Raw genomic sequence first — 20,631 nt, forward strand, 5'->3', positions numbered from 1 at the left:
TTAAAATTAATACAAATGCACCACGGATGACCGTAAAAATATAAATCAACAAAATGAAACGTCCAACCATTTTTCCTTCCAAACAAAACTTTCTTTAAAAGAAAAAAAATGTCCAAGAAATTCACAGCCGGTCGAACATCGATGAAAATGAATTTCTAAAATGAACACGATCGTCTCTGGTTCGCTGTAAATGAAACGCGGAGGGTTCGAATGTTTTTTAATCGCTGAACAAGCGTGTGCATAATGAAACGAACGCTCGGTAGGCGGACCCGGGGGTCCCGTAATTATTTCTGGGAGGGTTTTCAAAAGATTTTTAGCCGGCTCTTGGCCCGATCTTTTTACGACTGGACCCGGCCACCCGGTCTTTCCACGGAGTTTACGAGGGCACCCCACAGGGCCACCCTTTATCGTCGCGCCAGCACTTTTTAGAAGCGCGTAAAAGAGCCGAATGACGCTTAAAACCGGCGGTGCTTTTAGTGTCCCGCGATCAACGGCATCTATACGGCTGGCCACACTCGCGGGGGTGGAGGGGAGGGAGACGGTTTCCTCGTAAGGGTCGCCCGCTTAATGATCCCCGACTTTTCTTTAATTAAGAACGTCCGCCTGCGAGCTACTTTGAAATTTTCTGGGCCGCGCTCTCTCTCTCTCTCTCTCTCTCTCTCTCTCTCTGCCCTCGCGCGATATTACGCTCAAGTGCCGACTGTTACGGCGCCTTTTGCATTCTTATTCTTCGCTTTATCCTCGTTACGAATAATTCGTCAGCAATTATATAAACAAATGTTACCCGCTTCGAGCATAGAATATAGCGCGAATATTCCCGCATCGACTTCCATCGAGTCGATAATCGATTTCCTAAGAATTCAATTTTTACAAAATCGTCTGCGAAGTTAAGTGTTCTAAACCAGGGGTGTCAAACTCGCGGCCCGAGATGAACGTTTTTGCGGCCCGGTCAATATATCCGGCGCAAAGTAAGAATAAAATAGAAATGTGAATTAGAAATTTTGATTGTAGTCTCGGCCAATAAAATTTCTCCCGAAATAGGAAAGATAGAATCAGAGAAGAGATGTCAAGTATCAGGACGTAAACAATAATTTAACTTTATATATGTTTATCAGTTTATCAGTTAAAATAAAAATATTTGTTTCTATGAACATTGATTTTTTTTGCGGCCCACCTGAAGTTAAGCATTGTTTATTTGGCCCAAGTTAGCTTTTGAGCTTGACACCCCTGTTCTAACCGCTCGACATTCGTGGTTCTTATTTGTTGTTAACATTTCTTTACGCAGACACGTTCGTTCCTTCTCGTTATTGATTTCCTGCGCATACTTTTACGTATCATTATTGCGTAAATAATTATTATTAATCGTCTATAACGTTCTAAATTCATTCCAAATGTACAATAAAATTCCTGGAAAGCTTGGTCGGAGGGCAACGAAAAATCTAAACCGGACCATTAATAAATAATTCAACGCCCGAGGGAATGCCACGAAGCCGAACAAGTTTTCCTTCGTTGTTATTTATAAGGGTGGCGAAAGAAGGCTCATCGAATTTTTAATTAACGTTCCGAATCTCTCGGCAGAATCCCAGGTTGTTCCGGCGATTGTGCACACACGTCCGGCAATTTGTGCCATAGTAACTTCATCCGGGATTCTCTTTTAATGAAAAGCACCCTTTCCGGAAGGGGTCGGAACGCGCAGGGGTTCGACGGTACACGAGGAGGAAAGGAGGAGGAGAGGGAAAAAAAGGAACGTTGACCAGAAGGGCTTCCGGGTGTCCGAAACCTGTTTCGCGATACAGCAGTTTCGAAACGGTCCTCTTCCGTTCCGCGGCGACCCCTCGCACCGGCGGCCCCTCGCTCTCCTGCCCTACTAACCTCCACGGCAGGGATTAACAGTCTCTCGAGGAATAATTTATCTCGTCGTCACTCTAATTTATTCCTTCAGAAAAGCCTGAGGGATTGCGTCGATCGCGAACGCGCCGTTTCAAAGGCGTCTCCGATAAAATATCTAAGAAGAGCCGGGAAAAAGATCGAAGACGGATGCTGCAATTCAATCCCGAGGCTTCTTCAAATCCTGCCGCCGCTTCATTCGTTACCTTCGCAAAGACCGTCTGCGGCTCGAATTGTTTATACGGCCGTTGTAATCGTTTATTTAGACGAACACGTGTCTTTATGTTGTAAAAGCGTTTACGAAGATCGGAGCGAAGGAATTGATTTTGTTGAGAGACACGCTGTTGTGTCGAAGGAAACAGTTTACTGGGGACATTGTGCAAAGAAAAGATGTTTAGAAAAATAACAATTGACTGGCGGAACGAAAAGGATTTTTTATATCAAGGTTCTTCTCAACTGTTTCGTCGAACGAAGTTTTTCGTACAGCGTAAATTGAAATAATACGTTTTCGGTATAAAAAGTGCTGTACCTTTAACAATGGTGGATATATGTTAATGAAAAAATTACGCGAACTATTCGAGATAACCTAGTTTCGCGCACAAAAAGTTTCGCCGTCGGAAGTTTCGCAGTTTCCTCAAGAAAAATTCGCGAGCATCCCCTCTCTTTTCGCCACCCTCTCGGCGAACGTCAATACGATCTCTCAACGCACCTCGCTGTATTTCTCCGACGTTTATTCTAGTTGGAACATCGTTTTTAACAACATTGACTTAACATTAACTTACTTCTCGTTAACTTAAAAAAATTACGACAGATTGAAATTAATTAATTGCTCTGAGTTCTCGAAGCAAAGGAGAATCGTCGAAGTCGAAGTCGAATCGAACCTTCGTCGCTTAGCTTGGAAAATGTTGAAAAATTCGTCCTCGGTCCGAGAAATTGTTTAAACGCTCCCCGCGCCGCAGGGGCCTTCAGCAGAGCACGAGGATAGTCATCGGAAGGCTCATTTGCGTTCACGATCGGCGGAATCGAGGGTTGAAAGACGAATCGCGATCGCCGAGGACATCGGCCCGCGTTCCCGGACGTTCGCCGGATAATCGAAAAGCCAAGCGACGGGAAAATTGCACGCGGAGGGTGACCAATCGTCCGTGAAAATTGAAAAACTATTTCGATCGGAGTATCACGGAGAGAGTGTGCGTGTGTGAGAGACAGACTGAGAGAGAGAGAGAGAGAGAGAGAGAGAGAGAGAGAGAGAGGCAGAATGAGAGAGGAAGCGCCGAAGTTGTCGGAGATAGAGCTATATCTATCGATACCGTTTTCGATATCGAATTAAAATCGAATTAAAATTGTTAACAATAACAATAAATGTGTACGCAGTTGCTGCATCTCGCAATTATTGCATACAGTTCTTATTTCGTGGGAAAATCCGCAGCCTAATCACGAAGATAATAAGATAATAAGAAAAAAATATTAAAGTAAAATCTAAATAAAATATTATGTAGATATAGAATATATAAATATAGAATGTATAAATATATAGAATACATATAAGTATAGAATATATAAATATAGAATATACAAATATAGAATATATAAATATAGAATGTATAAATATAGGATATATAAATATAGAATATACAAATATAGAATATATAAATATAGAATATACAAATATAGAATATATAAGTATAGAATATATAATATAATAATATAATAATAACATAAAAATATAAATAAAATATGAATAATATTAAAAAAACATTAAGATAATAAAATATCGACGGAATACCGGCGATCGATAGTCGCATCTCTAGTCGTAGGCGACGAGCGCGTTCGAACCGGTCTGTCGACGCGTTGTAATGGTGTCCGACGACGCCGCCATGGCGTTCCTGGTCGCCCATTAGCGTCATTTGTTAACTACAGATAAAACTGGCGGCGATTAATCATTGGTTAAATAAGCGAATCGCCGCTCCGTCCGGGATGAAATTTAACGACAATCGGCCAACTAATTGCCGTACAATTAAATCAATAAACTGCCATGCTAGCGGACCACCCTGCCCCCGCTCGGCCCCCGGCCCGCACCCCACGACCCGGTGTTTCATTTAGCAGCTTGTCACGCGAAATTCGCGATCCCGTTATTTTTCACCGATGATAAACCTTGGATTCACTGTGCTCCGATCCCGTGCACACCACGCCACCTGACCGTCCAAATTCTGATTGAAACGCCAGCTGTGCACGACGAGCTTCCAGCGTAACACAGACACGAAAATTGTTACGAACGAAGATTCCCGTTGCAACGAAATAATCTGCTCGGAAATCCGCGGCTTTCGATATTCGTTCCTACATTCTTCCAGTCTGTAAAAATTGTTTTTTTAATTATCGGGAGTCTTAGTGATTTTTAGTTATCGTTATTATCGGTATCATTGCACTTCGTTGTTGAAGCTTGTTAAATATTCGGAGCTGCAGATGGAAAATTGTCGACGCGAAATAATTTTCGGCGATCCTCTGATATCTCAAATCATCGAATCATCATAAAGAATCATCGTCAAAACATCATCGAATCATCGTCATAATTATTTTTGCCAACGATTATTCTACATTTCGTTGAGCTAGTCGATTCGAATAATTCTCTAAGATATTAGAAGAACTATCAAGACGTTGAAATGTTCGAAGAAAAATTGTTCAGGCTCAAAGGAAATTCTCAACCCCTAATAAAACAACAAAAATCGTCACGAAAATCCACCGATCGAGAGTTTCGACTCGAACGAAAGTCGGGCAAGAATTAATAGTAATTTCGTCACGGGGATGCCATAGGTGTCTCGAATGGAGGATCGCTCGTCCGGGGGTAGGAACAGTGTGTGGCAGCTGTTCGGAGTCCGACCCTCGACAAAGATTCACGGAAGCGGGCCTTTTTCAAGGGACGATGGTCAGCCGGGACTGTTTTGCATACCGGTCGAACGCGTCGGGGAACGTGGCCACGCTAACTATCCACGGGTCTCGCGTGTAATGCGATCATGCTCGCAACGCGATCGAGCTCAGTACGTCCTGATCCTTCGTAGGGGTGCGATTAATTGCCAGCCGGACACTTAACGCGCGTAATTAATGTGTCGATGCGTCCGCGAGCGAATCCGCCGCAGCGTTCGCCGCCGCGCCGATTCGGAAAACCTGGTGCGACCGAGTTCGAGTTCGTTCGTTTTAGGGGTGAGTTCGAGTGGACGATTGTGGACTATAAGTCGTCGAAAGATCGACGATTGATCGACGTGAAAATCGAGTCAACGATTCGGGACAGACGAGAGAGAAAGATATTTGTAGAATTTAATCTTGGCGAAGTTGTGGAAATTGCGATCTCGAATGAACATTATTAATTAAATATTGTCTGTATTTTTCTAAAAAGAGATAATAATTGTATCTCCGTATCTCTATGATAATTGTTACATTTCATGTACGTTGAATTTCCGAAATTTCGTGAAACAATTCCGCGAGAATAATATTCAATTTTCTTGAGATTTTTGGAAAATAATAATTCATTTCTACAGGATTATTTAAATAAATAGAATTAGAAATTATTATAGCCAATATTAGCCTGTTCATAAAATGAGAACGCACAGTAGCATAATTATTACATAATATTTTCTGCAACGTTAAACGTCTTTCCGAGTAAAATCGTTCGAACTAAAAATCGGGGGTGCGTTCGGGCAAGGGGAAGGGGTTGTACCGGCGATACCTGAGTTCGATAACGCGGTTCCTCTCGTTCCGTTTTCTTTAGAATGCGGCTGGCTATCCGGTGGACTTTTTGCGCGGCGAACAGTCTTCCGCGATGGTCGATAGGGGATGAAAAACGTGGAAAGAGGAGAAACAGAAACGACTCTCGCGATTTCTTGCGTACCGTTCGCATTACCGGCCTCATCCCCTTCAGACCCGCGGAGCATCGAGCCTCATTTGCTTTTCCTTTCCTCCGTCTTTCCCATCCCCCGTCGTTACCGCCCGCCGCACCCTCCGCTCGACCGACCGCCTCCAACCCTCCCTCCCCCGGTTCGAGCAATAAAAACAAAGACGAGCGTTTTCTCGGTCTCGAGGAAGCTTCGAGGAAAATACTGCGATATCCGGCTCGGTCAATACCTGGCTCCTTGGAACGGGAGAAATAATGGGTAAAAAGGAGCTGGCATGATGGATCGAGGGGGTGTGGAACACCGTGGAGCCCGGCTTTGCGACGTCCGCGCAGGAAACCCCGGCTTTTCAGTGACCATAATTAACCCCGTTACTGTTTAAATTGAATGATTAAGTTTGACGAATTTTTCTTTGCTCGGAATTCGCACGAGCCACCCCAGAAACATCTACAATTTTATGTTAAAAATCGTTTATCATGCAAAATTATCATATATTATATAATATGTATAATATATTATATTAATATTGTTATTGTAATATAATTATCAATATAATAATATTATTATTATATATAATATAATATATATTATTATCAAATTGTTCGTCTATCTATTAAATAGAACGTAGCATTTAGAACATTTTAATTAATATTTTGCATTGATCAACAGAGAAATGATTTTTTTCTTGTTGCAGAGGCAATGGAGTTGATCGTTTGGGCAGGCCACGTTCGTTCGACCTCCCAGAAGAATCGGAAGGGTGTTCATCCCCCGATTCTAAATGGCTCCAGAAAATATTCCCAGCCATTTTTCGCTTGGCTTTCCTCCCAAGGAAACGGAGCGAGAGAGCCACTTCCGAATCCCAGGGGTGGAAACAAAGGAAAAAGTCCGGCCATCTTTAATTCTACGGCCACCCCCGCCGCCGTAGACACCCCGAGGCTCGAGCCTCCAGGCTGAGAAGAAAGAAAGCAGTGGGGATCGATAAATACTTCTTCCTAAGGGCGCCTTTTCCGTCCACTGAAATGAAGCCGTTCCGAAGGGGGTGGTTTCGCCGCCTTTCACGGGGAGGGTTTTAAAACTATACTCCGTTAATTTCACAATCATGCCTTTAAAGGTGAGATTTCCTTGGCCGGGAGAACGATCGTGGTGTTTTAAACGGCGCGAGAATGGTAATTAAACTTTGTTCTGTTTGCTTTTTAAGAATAATTGTACCGACGGCTGCCCTTGTAATATCTGAACGAAATGTTTTATGTTATCAGATTTCTAGGATATTGTTGCTAGCGTATTTCGATGCGATACTGTCGGTTGCGTAACAATGTGAAAAGATTAGGCGATTACTATTTAAATCAATTAAATTTAAGTGATATTCAATTCTTCATAACGGAAATTAAATGATTTTCGCAGTCGATTAATTATGAAAATGGTGTAAATCCGTTTACAGTCATATTATTTTAGTTTAATTCGCCTAAAAGAAGTTTACATAATCAGATTACATATTGATAAATTCATAGAAAGATTGACAAACTTGACATAATTAATTTATATTTTTGTCTTGACTAGTATGCTAATCATTAATTTTCTCGGAACAACAAAAAATGGACTTGCACCACTTCCAAGATAAACTGTCCACTTTTTACTTTAGACTATTTTATTATAGCGAATTGTTCGTTCGATTTCTTCGCGTTTGGCGTTGTTTACCCTTAAAAGAAATTCGTGGAAAAACTAAGAAACAAAATAAGAGGTAAAAGATTCTTATCAAAGAAGAAACGTTACAGGAAATTGTACGTATTTTAGTTAACCATCCGTGCGAACAATTTCTGTCTAATTAGCTGTAAAATGTGTTTTGTTATGTAGCAAGAATCATTTTTGTTTAAAAACCTGTTTGAATGGACTTGTGGCGCCATCCGTGCCGAAACGGTGAAACCGCTGGGCATGCGAATATCGTATGCCAATGTACCAATAACGCAGACGAGGTATAGGGGTAGATTTGATACTCAATACCAATATAAATCCAGTGTTAAAATAAAGAAAGAAAATTGATATTAAGAGGCTAGGGTAGTCACGTGACTTTATGGATTCAGCAGGTTGGAATCTGCTACACAGATTTCGTTAAAAAAGTGGTATTATTTAGAGACTGGTTGATAAATAGGAGACCGAGTCACCCGCGTTTTCTATTATGAATAAAAAAGGAACTCGATTCAAGTATGTAATACGTTAATAAATAACACCTTAATAACTAACCACGCGTCAACGAATTATTGCATACCAAATGTTAATGAACTGAACGAAGAAGCGAGGCTAACGCAATAATTCGAGGCATGCGTAACAATTAATTACAATAAATTAACAATTAATTATAAACGTTTAATTACGCGTCTTTACACTTAAATTATTAAAATTACGCATCCATTGGAAGATCAGACGTCTTCGTACGATGATATCCGTCGATGAAAACCTAAAAACCCCTCAAATCCCCAACGATTATGATTCTCCTATTTTTTCGAAAAAGTAAAATTACATATGCACTTACATATATAATACTAACACCTTTTTTGTCATAATTCCAATTTGTGTAATGAAATAAAAATAAGTTACTTGCTGCACATAATGAATAAATATAGTCTAAGGTACGTCGTGTTTGGTCTCATTTTAATTGGAAGAATCAGACCAATATATTAAGCAAATTTTCATGTATAAAAAATTAGAAATAAAAAATCTGAATCGTCGTTTTTATTTTAGCATTACCGTGTGTTCGTATTAATGTACATCGGTATGCTGGTTGCTACCTTTTTTGCCGACTGCACCGAGTTTTGTTCTCTCTCTCTCTCTCTCTCTCTCTCTCTCTCTCTCTCTCTTGCCATTGTCGGTAACTGTGTCCTCTACTTTTATGCTGTCGCTACGGAAATTAACCCTTTAATACAGACAGAGAATCAGCAAGTCAGCAGTTACATAAACGGGTTATGCAAATGTAAATTTGTTTTGAATCGTCTTGCAATATTGACTGTAAATATGTCCATTTTGTCGCTGTTGTTATTAACAAGTTAAAGAATCCTTCATGGCTTTCATCGAATCATAAAACGTGTCGTAGTACGAATGAGGTATACGGAATAGTCGATTCTCGCTGATACCTTCTCTGTGTGGTATGGTAAATTCTCCCTAATCGACTCAGATTATGCACAAAAATGAACAATTTAAGAAGAGGAGATACGATATTTTATTTATATGTCGAATAATCGGTGGAATAAATACGGCGGAAACTGCAATAATCATTTGCAATTAAACTATTAAACACAACAAAGTGTGCATAAATTCATTACGCCATTAATTTAATTGTAACGAAATACATTTATTATCATGGTAACAGGGCTGCGGGGTATAATATTTCTTACCTGTGTCTTTAAACAGTTCCACGTGTCTCCTTTCAAGAAAGGAAATTTCGAGATTTCAAATGCAGAAAAAAGAATAAATTCGCGATATATGTCGGCATTTACATAGTAAATCTGTTTTCGAATCGTCATGATCGGTGCTCCGAAATCTTTTGATACTTTTGCTTGTTATTTGGACATTATATTTCGATACCGTTTTCTAAAGTAATAAAAGAAAACGCAACGCTTTCTATTTGATTCGACGATTTCAAAAGCTTTATGTAATAATTCAAGAAACTTCGTGTAACCTTAAATGATAAACGCTCGCGCGCGAGAGAAAAGAGAAAGATTTTTCGCGGCATAAATCCGAATAAATGAGAAAATGATTTCGAATCGAAACGTGGGAGTGACGGATCGAATTTGAGTTCGAAGGAACAAGAATCTCAGGGCCTGCAGAGATGTGAGTTTCACGTTTTCTTTATTGTTATTAAATTAATATGTTGTTCAAGAGACTTATATACGCATACGTATGTGCCCAAACGCGCGCGCGCGTCCGCCCGCGTGCACACACACCGTATGCCTATACGCACGTATGTATGTATTGTATATAACAGCGACAATTACAATGCATCGTTTATGATCAGTAATAATAATCGTAATCGAAAACCTTACCCGATTACTAGATGGAAACAAAACTGGCGAAGTAATCATAATAATCGTTAATAGTACAGTCGTATTACTCGTAACCCTTAAGTCCATCGTTTAATGCTTATATCACTCGTTATAGATACAGGGATACAGAAAAATAATACCGCGCGGCTGTGGTGGAATCTTCTTAAAGTATGTATGTATATATATAAAAGGGGATCGAGGACTGTCATTAGAATAATTTTTCTCTCGCACGGATTCGCTCTGTCTCCGGAATCGAGTCCTAACGGTGATCCAGGATCTACGGTCGACAATGATCGTCGCCGACGAGCGCAGCCACTTCGAAGAAGATCGGGATCGTTTCGAAATCATTCTCGGTTCTGTCGGTTCCCCCCATTGCTTCGACTTTTATAAATCATCTCCCGTGCCACGAATCGTCGAATGTTGCATCTTTCAAGATCTCAAGCTTCTAGGATCTTCAAATTTTAGAGTTTCTAAATATTGAAACTTTTTAACTCTTATATTTTCAAGTTTTCTTGATTCTCGTGTTTCGAGATCTCGAAATGTCTGGATTACCAAGCTTCATTTGAGTGAGCTTGATCGAGCTTCTAAATCATTCAAAATGATCAAATTCTCAATTTTTATATATTGAAATTTTCATAGTCTCGATTGCTAAATCTTGGAAGTTTCAAGTTCTCAATTTTTTAATCTTGGAATTTTTAAGTTCTCAATTTTTTAATCTTGGAAATTTTAAATTCTCGATTACTAAATCTTGGAATTTGCTGAATTCTCAATTTTTATATATTGAAATGTTCAAATCCTTGATTACTAAATCTTGGAATTTTTTAAATTCTCAATTTTTATATATTGAAATTTCCAAATTCTCGATTACTAAATCTTGGAATTTTCTGAATTCTCAATTTTTATATATTGAAATGTTCAAATCCTTGATTACTAAATCTTGGAATTTTCTAAATTCTCAATTTTTATATATTGAAATTTCCAAATCCTCGATTACTAAATCTTGGAATTTTCTGAATTCTCAATTTTTATATATTGAAATTTTCAAATGCCAGATTATTAAATCTTGGAATTTTCTAATTCTTGATTTCTGAATCTTGAAATTTTTATATTCTGAAGCTTTAATTTTTTAGATCTTGGAATTTCTATGCTTTTGCAGTCCCGAATATTCAAATCCCGCAACATCCATATCCAAAATCCCCGAGATCCGAAAAATCGAAATCCCTTCAATTATTTAAACGTTCATTTATCCGTCGCCTAACCGCAGAATATCGGAAACGAAGATTTCTGTAAAAACCCTAAACGCAGCCATCGATTTCCGAGGTATAATAAAACTCGCGGCAGGATCGACATGAAACGGCAAACGATTAAAGAACAATCTAATTAACAGCGAATTATTTGCCTTTATTATTAAAATTGCGGATCAATTGCTTCTGTTCTCGGAATCTCGTCCGACGATCTATCCACGGGATCGATTCCACGATGATCGAACGATGCGTCGACGTTCTTCGAGGGCGGATCTCGACGATCGCGACGATTACGGTCTCCGGGAACGCAGGATCGCGTTCAGGATTGCTCACGCCGTTTCTTTTTTTTTTTTTAACAACGTTAGGATAAATTGTAGCTTTACTTAACGATCCTACCATCCGAGCTCGTCTACATGATAGCGAGATCGGGATATCAATTTTTACACGAGCTGCACTATTTAGGTCCTTGGTCCATTTTCGACGCATACGTTTATTTACAAGACATCGTTACGACTCGTTATTTATTTTTTTTTATTTATTTTCTCTTTGGTGCGTGCTTTTACCACTTTATCATTATTTATTACTTATTACTCTTTTTCTCTCTCTCTCTTTCGTTCATCCTCTCTCTCTCTCGCTCTCTCTTTCTCTCACGCTCTATCTTTCTCTCCCTTTCGTTCTTCCTCTCGCTCTCATTTTTTCGCTCACTTTCTCTCCCTTTCTCTCTCTCTCGTTACTCTTTTTTTATTTGTTTGTTTGTTTGTTCGTCTGTATGCTCAGTTATCCTCTTCACACGACGGATCGAGAGCGAATCGTCGAGAGGACCTCCGTGTACAATATAAATCGTTTCATCACGCGTCGACAATGCAGACTCGGGGGGTGTTTAGAACCCCGTGCTCGACACGTTCCCGGCTAGTCGAGTTGCTCAAAAAACGAGTACGTCAAACAAACACAATCTCTACGTCGGATGGTGACTCCTTCGGATTTAAACGTCGTTAAGCACTTTTATTTTTTGGGGCGACGCCTCGACCTCGGACGGGGGCGGGGGCGCCGGCTGTTCGGCGAAAAAGAATCGGCGGTCGTTCGCCCAATCTCGTCGTAAATCGGTCCAGCGATATTCACGGCACGGTTCCAGCTGCTTGAACGCGATCGAATCGGCAGTGCATCGTTGATAGTTTCTCGGCGTCGAGCCCGGCTTGCGACCATTTCTCAGCTCGAAAATCAGTCGTTAATTAAGCTTGCGAAGTCGTTCGAAGTTTTCGTCGGCACGCGTTTCGCCGCGACCTGGCAATCGATTGTCGGATCGAAATCAAACGTTGAGATCGAAGAATAATTGTGAGATAGATCGGTGAAAGCGACGCGTTCGCGATGGAAAAATAATACAACGTTTTATGGTGGTCATGGAAAATCAAATTGTAGAAAGTGGAACGATAATTGCGAAGACAGATCGCGGAAAACGATATATTGACGATGATTATAATGTGAAAATAACACGTGTTTGATGTTTCGTCGATTCGTTGGTTACTGTAAATTTTCACTAAGTTTCCTTTAGCTTGCAAACAAATATGGACAATTCGGGAAACGGAGACGCGATTATTCGAGCCTCGCGGCTCGATTTTTATGCTTGCCGATTGTCAACGATTATAAAAGCAAGCTGCAAGGTTATTTTAACAATCGTATCCTCTCTTATCGAATTGTCCATTTTTGTTTATAATCTGCAGGAAAATTAGGGAGAATTCACTGTACTTGCGAACGAGCACAAATTCGATTATTTTCTGTACATGTTATAAATACTGTAAATTCTTCCTAATTTACGCTCAGATTATATACAAAACTGGGCAATTTAGAAAGAGAAAGATACGATTATTCGAGTCTGGTACCTCGTTTTTATAGTCACCGATTATCAACAACAATAACAGCGAGCCGTAAGGCTGGAACAATCGCAGCTTTTGTTCCCGAATTGTCCATTTTCGTTTCGCAGCCGAGGGTCAATCAGAGAGGAATTTACTGTAAACACTATTTTAAGTATACGAATCAGACTTCCGTCTCGCATCTTTAGCCTCGATTTATAATAAATAAATACCGCAAGTATAATAAATCGAGGCAAAAGATACGACTAGCCGAATTCGTTCGCTCGACGAATTTCGCGTCGAAAGATCCTCCCGATCGGGCGGAGATTCGCGCGGGCAACGAATGAATGACGCAGAAACAGGAATTCGCATAAAAATCCACAGTCGAATTTTACAAGGCATTACTTAACTTTCTTTATTACGTATAACGTCTCCATATCGTACGATTATATCTCAAAATCATCTTTCAATGTCAGTTAGTTTGAACTCGTCGAAGGTTATGTCAAGGTGTGTACTTCGGGCGGGGATAACAATGAGAGGAAAACTCGTCTCGTTAATGATTTTACCGATGCTTTTTTGTTCAAATCAACGATTACAGACACCGTCGTTACATCGTCGTAAAGCCAAACGGGGGACGCGACAAAACGATATCTCAATGGGGGGCGTGTGTGTGTGTGTGCATCAATTTACACGACGATAAATGGAACAAGGTCGCGAGGGATCGTACAAAAAAGTCACGTTTGTCAGCGACGCTCGTCGAAAATCAACGGGGGGGGGGGGTCGAAATGAACGTTCTCTCCGATTCGATAACGATGCTATAATCCGCCGATTGCCGAGCTGATTTTTTTTAACGGGGAACCGCCGAAAGCGCGCGGCCTCCCGAAGCCGAGGCGACCATAAACGCAGTCAACATTCTCATCGTCCCCGCGGCGAAAGACGACATTCCACCTCGCCGTGATCGGTATGGAAATATCGAAGGGGTATTCTCGAATTTTTGTTTCACTCGTTTCCCTCCGCCGACCCTCCTCAGATTCGTCTTCTTATTATGTTTTTTTTCGGTTTGCTTCGTATGGCATGCTATTACCTGTATATGACACATTTACAATAATAACAATATGTTTTACTTTTTTGCTCGTCGACAATCGCCACGGTCCACCTCGCTCTCCTCTTAACTCGTACGGTTTTTTTTTTCTTTATGTATACGTGTATATTTATATACTCATATTTATATATTTATATATTTATATAATCCGAAAAGTTGTTGTTTTTATTTTTCAGTGTGTTCGGTGGGTGTCTGTTCACGTTCTCCGTTCATTGTCTCTCTCTCTCTCTCTCTCTTTCTCTCTGTGTACGCGTAGGATGTGTTTATCTCTCTGTGTGTGCGCGCGTATATATGTGTGTGCGTGTGTATGCGCGTGGGTGCGCGCCTGTGGTGTACGTATGTGTGTGTGTGTGTGTATCGTCGAAGGTCCTGGACCCCCTCTTCCTCTTAAACCAACCGCTTTTTGTTTTCCTTCGTTCGATCCTCGCGAACCCTTCTCACATAGATCCGAACTTTCAAAACCCGTTCAAGCTGCCTTTTTATCACAAAATTTCGAACCACTCGCTAAATCATTCGTGTCTCACGCTTCGTACGTTCAGAAATGATTGAACTAGGCGAACAGAGCAGCAGCATACGCCTCGTCACGGGCGCATCATTTTCTTCTCTTCAATTTGTTCAGCATTTTCTCGCATTTTGCGCATTGTTCACAGTCTGTGCGTGATTACACGAATTCTGTTAAACGTTAAAGATTCGCCTGTTAATAGACGGACAACGAATTCGCGACTCGTTATCAGCTTCCGATTGTTTCTCGATTCGACGAAAAATTCTCTCGAATCTTTTCGTTTTGTTTTTTTGATGCGGATATTAACGATTCAAGAATTTTGATCGAGCGGGTGGTTTGTGCACCGGCAACGAGGCAATGCTGCGGTAATACTTCCTATTGAAACTGAAAATGGAGACAATAGAATGTCAATTATATTACTAGAGAACCGCCAAAACACCTGATTATTTTATTTGTTTCAAACGATTTCTCGATTCTTGGGCGTCGAAGAAGGATTGTTAAAAATTGTCCGCCTTTTTCGTCCCTCGCCTTGCAATATTGTTGCAATGGAAATCTTAAGGTCATCGAAATAAATAATATATAAAAAAATATAATATAATATATATAATAATAAAATATAAATAACAATATATAGTAGTAATATATATTAAATATATTAATATATATTATTATTATTATTATTACTATTATATATATATATTATATAAATAATACATAAAAGAAATATAATATAATGTAAATAATATAGTATATTATATATAATATATATAATAATGAAATATAAATAATCTCTCGTATATAGTAGTAATATATATTAAATATATTAATATATATTATTATATTATTATTATTATTATTACTATTATATATACTATATATATTATAATGTATATAATATTTATATATAACATATGTAATATAAAAAAATATCGTCTCAGAGACAAACAATGACAGCAAAAAAATGCCACAGACACATTTTAAACACGTTCCGATATTTCGATCAAGTTCAACGAAGCATCGCAAGGCCAGGGATCACAGAATTTCACGAAGCAGTTATCATTGTGCAACATTTTCCTCCAAGAAGTCAGAGATGAATCACCCGAGAAGAAAATATAATTTCTCAATTTTTTGAAATATATCTTGCGCGGTGAAATCTTGTGCGCGCGGCACTATCGAATGGCAAAAATACAAATCGGCATTACTCGTAACGCAGAAATTGTTAAACGAATCTCGATTATTCGACATTAATCGGTTACTATTCCAACGAGCATGGTTTTCGATTATCGTAATTGTTGTGCTCGCCAAAGGATCATAATTCGCGTCGACCAAAAAAAAGAAAGGTCGACGACGAACGAAAAAATAAGGATAAAGATCGTTCTTCGTGCACGACCTCGATAGTATTATCAAAAAAAAGAAAAAAGAAAAACGTGTTTCCCCTCGATTCTTCGTTATGTATATCCTTACGCACGCCTAGGTAAAAATTTTTATACGTTTATTGCACCAAATTTTGCCTTGTCCCCGCTTCCCGCGCGGCTCGCGCTAATAAAGTGAAATCAAGGATTACAATATTAAATACTTCGTCGGTAAATTTTGTTATTGTTTTTTTTCTTTTTTTTGTAGATATTAGCGTCGAATACAAAGAGAGAAATAGTATAAAAATTGCTTTCCGATTAGATATACTTGGTAAATCGTTTACGATCGTTTACATAGGTCCATTATAATGCTCCTATATATTAGTGCATTTATATTCATAGATTTGAGTCCGCGTTGCTCCAATTTGTTTTTCAATGAATCGCCCCAACATCCGATCACAAGGATGTTCTAAATGCTTGCTGAAGATCATCGGCTCGTTTCGTGGCACGCTCAACACGTACGAGGATAGAAAACCATGCCTTCGCATTTTCGAACAACACAGTGTAATCAATGCAACGGGTCCCGTATATTGTTATTCAATTTCACGCTGCTTAATCGATATAATCTTGAAATCGCTCGAAGTTCCGCGACGCGAACAAATGAAATGGGATCTCGCTTTCTCGATAATTCCGATTTTCCGTAGAACTCGTCCTCTCGTCACGAGGATCATTCCCGTCACGAAACACGAAGCTCCGCGAAGCTCCGTCTTCGTGTCGCGAATTTTTCGGCACTGGGATTATTATAAAAATTAAGTAGCTGTCTCGAAATACTGAAAGGGTTCATATCATACACGAACGCAAACGGAAAGCACACGTTTCCTCAACGTACCGTGTCTCTGAACGAACCTAATCGCGATTAGGTCTGGCGATCGCTTGGAAATCAGATCCTTTGGAATTGCAATTATTTATTGTGATTTGATCGTTTATTCATTATTTTCTAGAAAATTTAAATTTTCTATTGTAATTGCTCTCTCTCTCTCTCTCAATTTGTCTGCGCGGATAATTGTAATAGCTTTTACATAAATAGAATTTACTTGAAAATGTTCCGAAATATTTATGAAAATTATTAATTAGAACGCCATGCGTTTGCCAAGCCTGCGAACAGTTCGTCGAGAGACACGTTCACTCGATTCACATCGAAAACCTTACAGAGCACGCGATGCTGCATCGAGATCGAAAAATACTTGCTCCTATTTGTCCACGCGAAAGTTCGACTCTCGAGAGAAACGAATTCCAAATCGATACTAAGCTCTCGGGGAATGATTCTCTCGATTTAACAAGCAACGACGGAAACAATTAAAACCGTTTGCGATTCACGTTAATGACCAAACCGTGGTACGCATTGTTAACCAAATTGAAAAATTTCGAAAAAATTAAACGACAAAGAATCCTATTAAATTTATTTTACATCGCATATTAGTTCATCTTCATTTGTCCCCTACTTTTTTCCAGATTAATCTGCTCGTTCAATTAATCAATTTGGAAATAGAAGAATAGAATTTTATACATGATAAAATAAAGCATATAATATAGATATTAAAATAATACATGTAATGTATATATATAGAATTGAAAATAATCGTATTGAAAATAATATATCATAATCGAAGGAATCACAATTGCTTTCGAAATTAGATAACATAAGATCACTCGCATCTTTCACGATTAATAAATTAATGAGCAGAAAACGCCACGCTTCGAAAACAATATAAAATATACTATATCGATATAAAGGATAAATAAGATATAATATATATTATATATAATAAATTATATCAATAATATATAATGTCTTTAACACACTTGGAACTTCTAGCTCAGAATAAAAAATTCATTTTCACGTCGATCCGTTCTATCTTCCCAATTTGATTATGATTGAAATTGAAATGTAATAATATATTGAAAATCTAATTCACGCGATTCAATCCACCCTTCCGATATAAATAAATATATTACATTAATTGCACAAAACTTCTTAAGTTTTCGCGGTTTTTTTTTTAAGAAAAAAAGAAACTGTCGTAAAAAGAACAGAAATAATAAAAAAAGGAAAAGAAGAATTTACAGCATGCAAGAAACCTCTCGATCCCGGCGCAGCATCGAGCAAGCTCACCAAATCGTCGCCGGCATTACCGCGTCAAACAATCGCAAACGCGACGAATTTCCCCGTGGAAATGGCCTCCTCTTCGCGCAGTTCATAATAAAATACACGTTTTCACGAGCACGTCGCAGTATCCTGTCCCCGTTCATCCGATCGTTTTGCCACAAAAATCCGAGCCAGAAAAATCGAGCCACACACCTCGGTCCGTTCGCCCCCTCAATCCCCCCCTCCCCCATCCCCCATGAACACCGATCCTCCTCGTCGTCTACAATTATGTACAGGGTGGAAATTGATTAATTGTCCTGATATCGCTCGCCTCGCTAGTAGCTCCCGTTCACCGATCACTCTCGCGCGCATCTTCGTTTTCTCTTTTCTCTTTTTATAAAAAATTGATTCGTTTCACCAGATACTTATCGTTTAACACTTTCCATCGGCGTCGTCCTCCTCCTCCTCCTCCTTCTCCTCCTCCGATCGAGCCGTGTTTCGTTCTTCTCTCTTCCCAATTCTTCGCTCCCACACTCCCCCCCCCCCTCCATCTTATTCCCATTCGACCTTAAAATTAAGCTCGTGCGATTCCGCGGTGAACCGGTTGGGGCTGGGTTTTCTCCCTAGATGTTGAGAGCCGTCGGCAGCCGTTGACAGCGCGTGGCTTATGAAAAATATTCTCGAAGACAACCGCGCGGCCCATCACAGATAGTTCCGGCGTCGGAGGTACGGGGTGCTCTCTTTTTGTTTATTTTCGCGTCTTCTTTTACAACGAGACACGTGCGCACACTTTCAACGTTGTTCCACACACTCTCACCGCTATGTCTCGCTCTTTCTCTCAATCTCTCTCTCTCTCTCTCTCTCGCTCTCTCTCTCGCTCACCCTATCTCTCCTCCCTAAACTTAAAAGGTAATCAAGGTCGTTCCCTATGTATATCGTATGTAACAAGAGTCGTCGGTTTGGCTATGTACACGTTCGGAGGCCCCGGGATGCCTTCCCGTCCGTTCGGTTAGCCGAACAACGGGGCCTCGTCTCCGGTGTTCCGGCCCGCGGGCAAAACGCCCCCCCGGGCCGTGATAATAATCGTTCGTGGATCCTCGCAGGAACAGCGAGGAGCACCATTGTGAACCGGTCGCTTACGTAAAGGCTTGTGTTGCTAATATGTACACACCGCCGGGGGCCCCGGCCGAAGAAGAATAAGAGGTGTTTTCCGCGTCGCTTCGCGGCGAAGTCCTTTGGGCCCCCGGACGGATCGTTTAATTTGTTTGTTTTTTTTTTATTAAGTTTAAGGCAGTGTCGTTCGTTCGTGGCGACGAACACGTGTGTTCATTCCAGATTCGTTGCCGGATCGGCCGCGCGAAATCCACCCTCCGGGCGGGGGCTACGCGTTCACCGGCTGGCGGAACAGGGCCCCCGGTCCTCGGGGCCTCGTCCGGTAGGGCCGGGCCAGCTTGCCGGGGTGCCAGAGCAACGCCAGGACCAGCAGCTGCCACCGGGACGCGTCCAGCGCGGTTCGTGACGGCGATGACGATGAGGACGATGTTTCGAATACGACTTCGAAGCACGGCCCCGTGTGTCATACGGGCTCCTCGCGCTTGAAGTTGATGTTCTGGGAGGCGCAGAAGTCCCTAGTGAACGGGATACAGTTGAACAGCTTGCACACCTCGCACTCGTACACCGGCACGTTGTAGAACAACGTGAGCAGCAGCGTGAACAGCACCACGATCAGGATCATGCAGATCCAGATCAGCCAGATCTTACGGCGACGGTCGTAATGGCCGAACGAAATGAACGGCATCAGCGCGTACGCCGCCAGGAAACCGAAGATGAAGCCGAACAGGTGCGCGTAGTTGTCCACCCACGGGAGGATACCGAGCACCAGCAGCGACAGCAGGATGAAGATCAGCTTCGACAAGGCGCGGCGAGGGTGCTTCAGCATCGGCCAGCAGTGCAGCACCTCCACGATCAGCGTCGCCAGGAGCGCGAAGTGCGCGCCTGCTGGACCCACCTGGAATCATTCAATTGCACCAGTGCGTTAATTTTACGTCGAGATACTTGAAGTCGTCGGCTACGACGTTTCAGAAATTTCGAGGAATTTCGGGGTCGTTCGGAAACTGCTTTCTGCTCGTTTCTGATAATCGGATGTGTTATGTCGCGACTAAATACTGCTTGAGTTTACAGGATAATCCGACAATGTCTCGTAATCTGGAAATGGGAGGTTCCTGAGGTGATTTGAAGTAACTTTTTCCTTTGCAAAATTGCAATACAAGGCTTCGTTTGCGAGTTATTAACGGAAAACTGTAACCAATGAGAGACGCGCTTGGATCACGCGGGGCGGGCGAGTCAATTAGCCGAGCCAATGGGCTTCGACCGCTCGTTGACTGGCCCGCCTCGCGCTAGTCGAGCGCGCCTCTCATTGGTCGCTGTTTTTCGTTGATAACTCGTAAACGAAGCTGCGGATCGCATTTTCGCTAAGGAAAAAGTTACCTCGAATTACCTCAGGGATCTCCCCTTTCCGGGTGGTAGCATAATTATGAGATACCCTGTATATTGCGTCGATGGAACGAAACTTTTTCGATTTAATGCTATCGGATTAATCGTTAGAGCTAGAGCGAAGCGGTTAAGTCATCGACGCAATG

The 20,631-nt window shown here is 40.9% G+C and overlaps 1 protein-coding gene across 3 annotated transcripts in view; it reads right to left on the reverse strand.

The window, feature by feature from the left end:
• Positions 1-9,591: 9,591 nt before the first annotated feature.
• The window catches only part of rho-5 (rhomboid-5), a 397,572-nt gene continuing 386,532 nt past the window's right edge, over positions 9,592-20,631 (reverse strand). For all 3 annotated transcript variants that reach the window (XM_076525363.1, XM_076525362.1, XM_033480043.2), the window contains exon 15: positions 9,592-20,000. In XM_076525363.1, the coding sequence (XP_076381478.1) occupies positions 19,569-20,000 (432 nt within the window). In that variant the 3' untranslated portion in view covers positions 9,592-19,568. The remainder of the gene's footprint in view (positions 20,001-20,631) is intronic.

The sequence above is a fragment of the Megalopta genalis genome, chromosome 11, assembly GCF_051020955.1.
Source record: "Megalopta genalis isolate 19385.01 chromosome 11, iyMegGena1_principal, whole genome shotgun sequence".
NCBI lineage: Eukaryota > Metazoa > Arthropoda > Insecta > Hymenoptera > Halictidae > Megalopta > Megalopta genalis.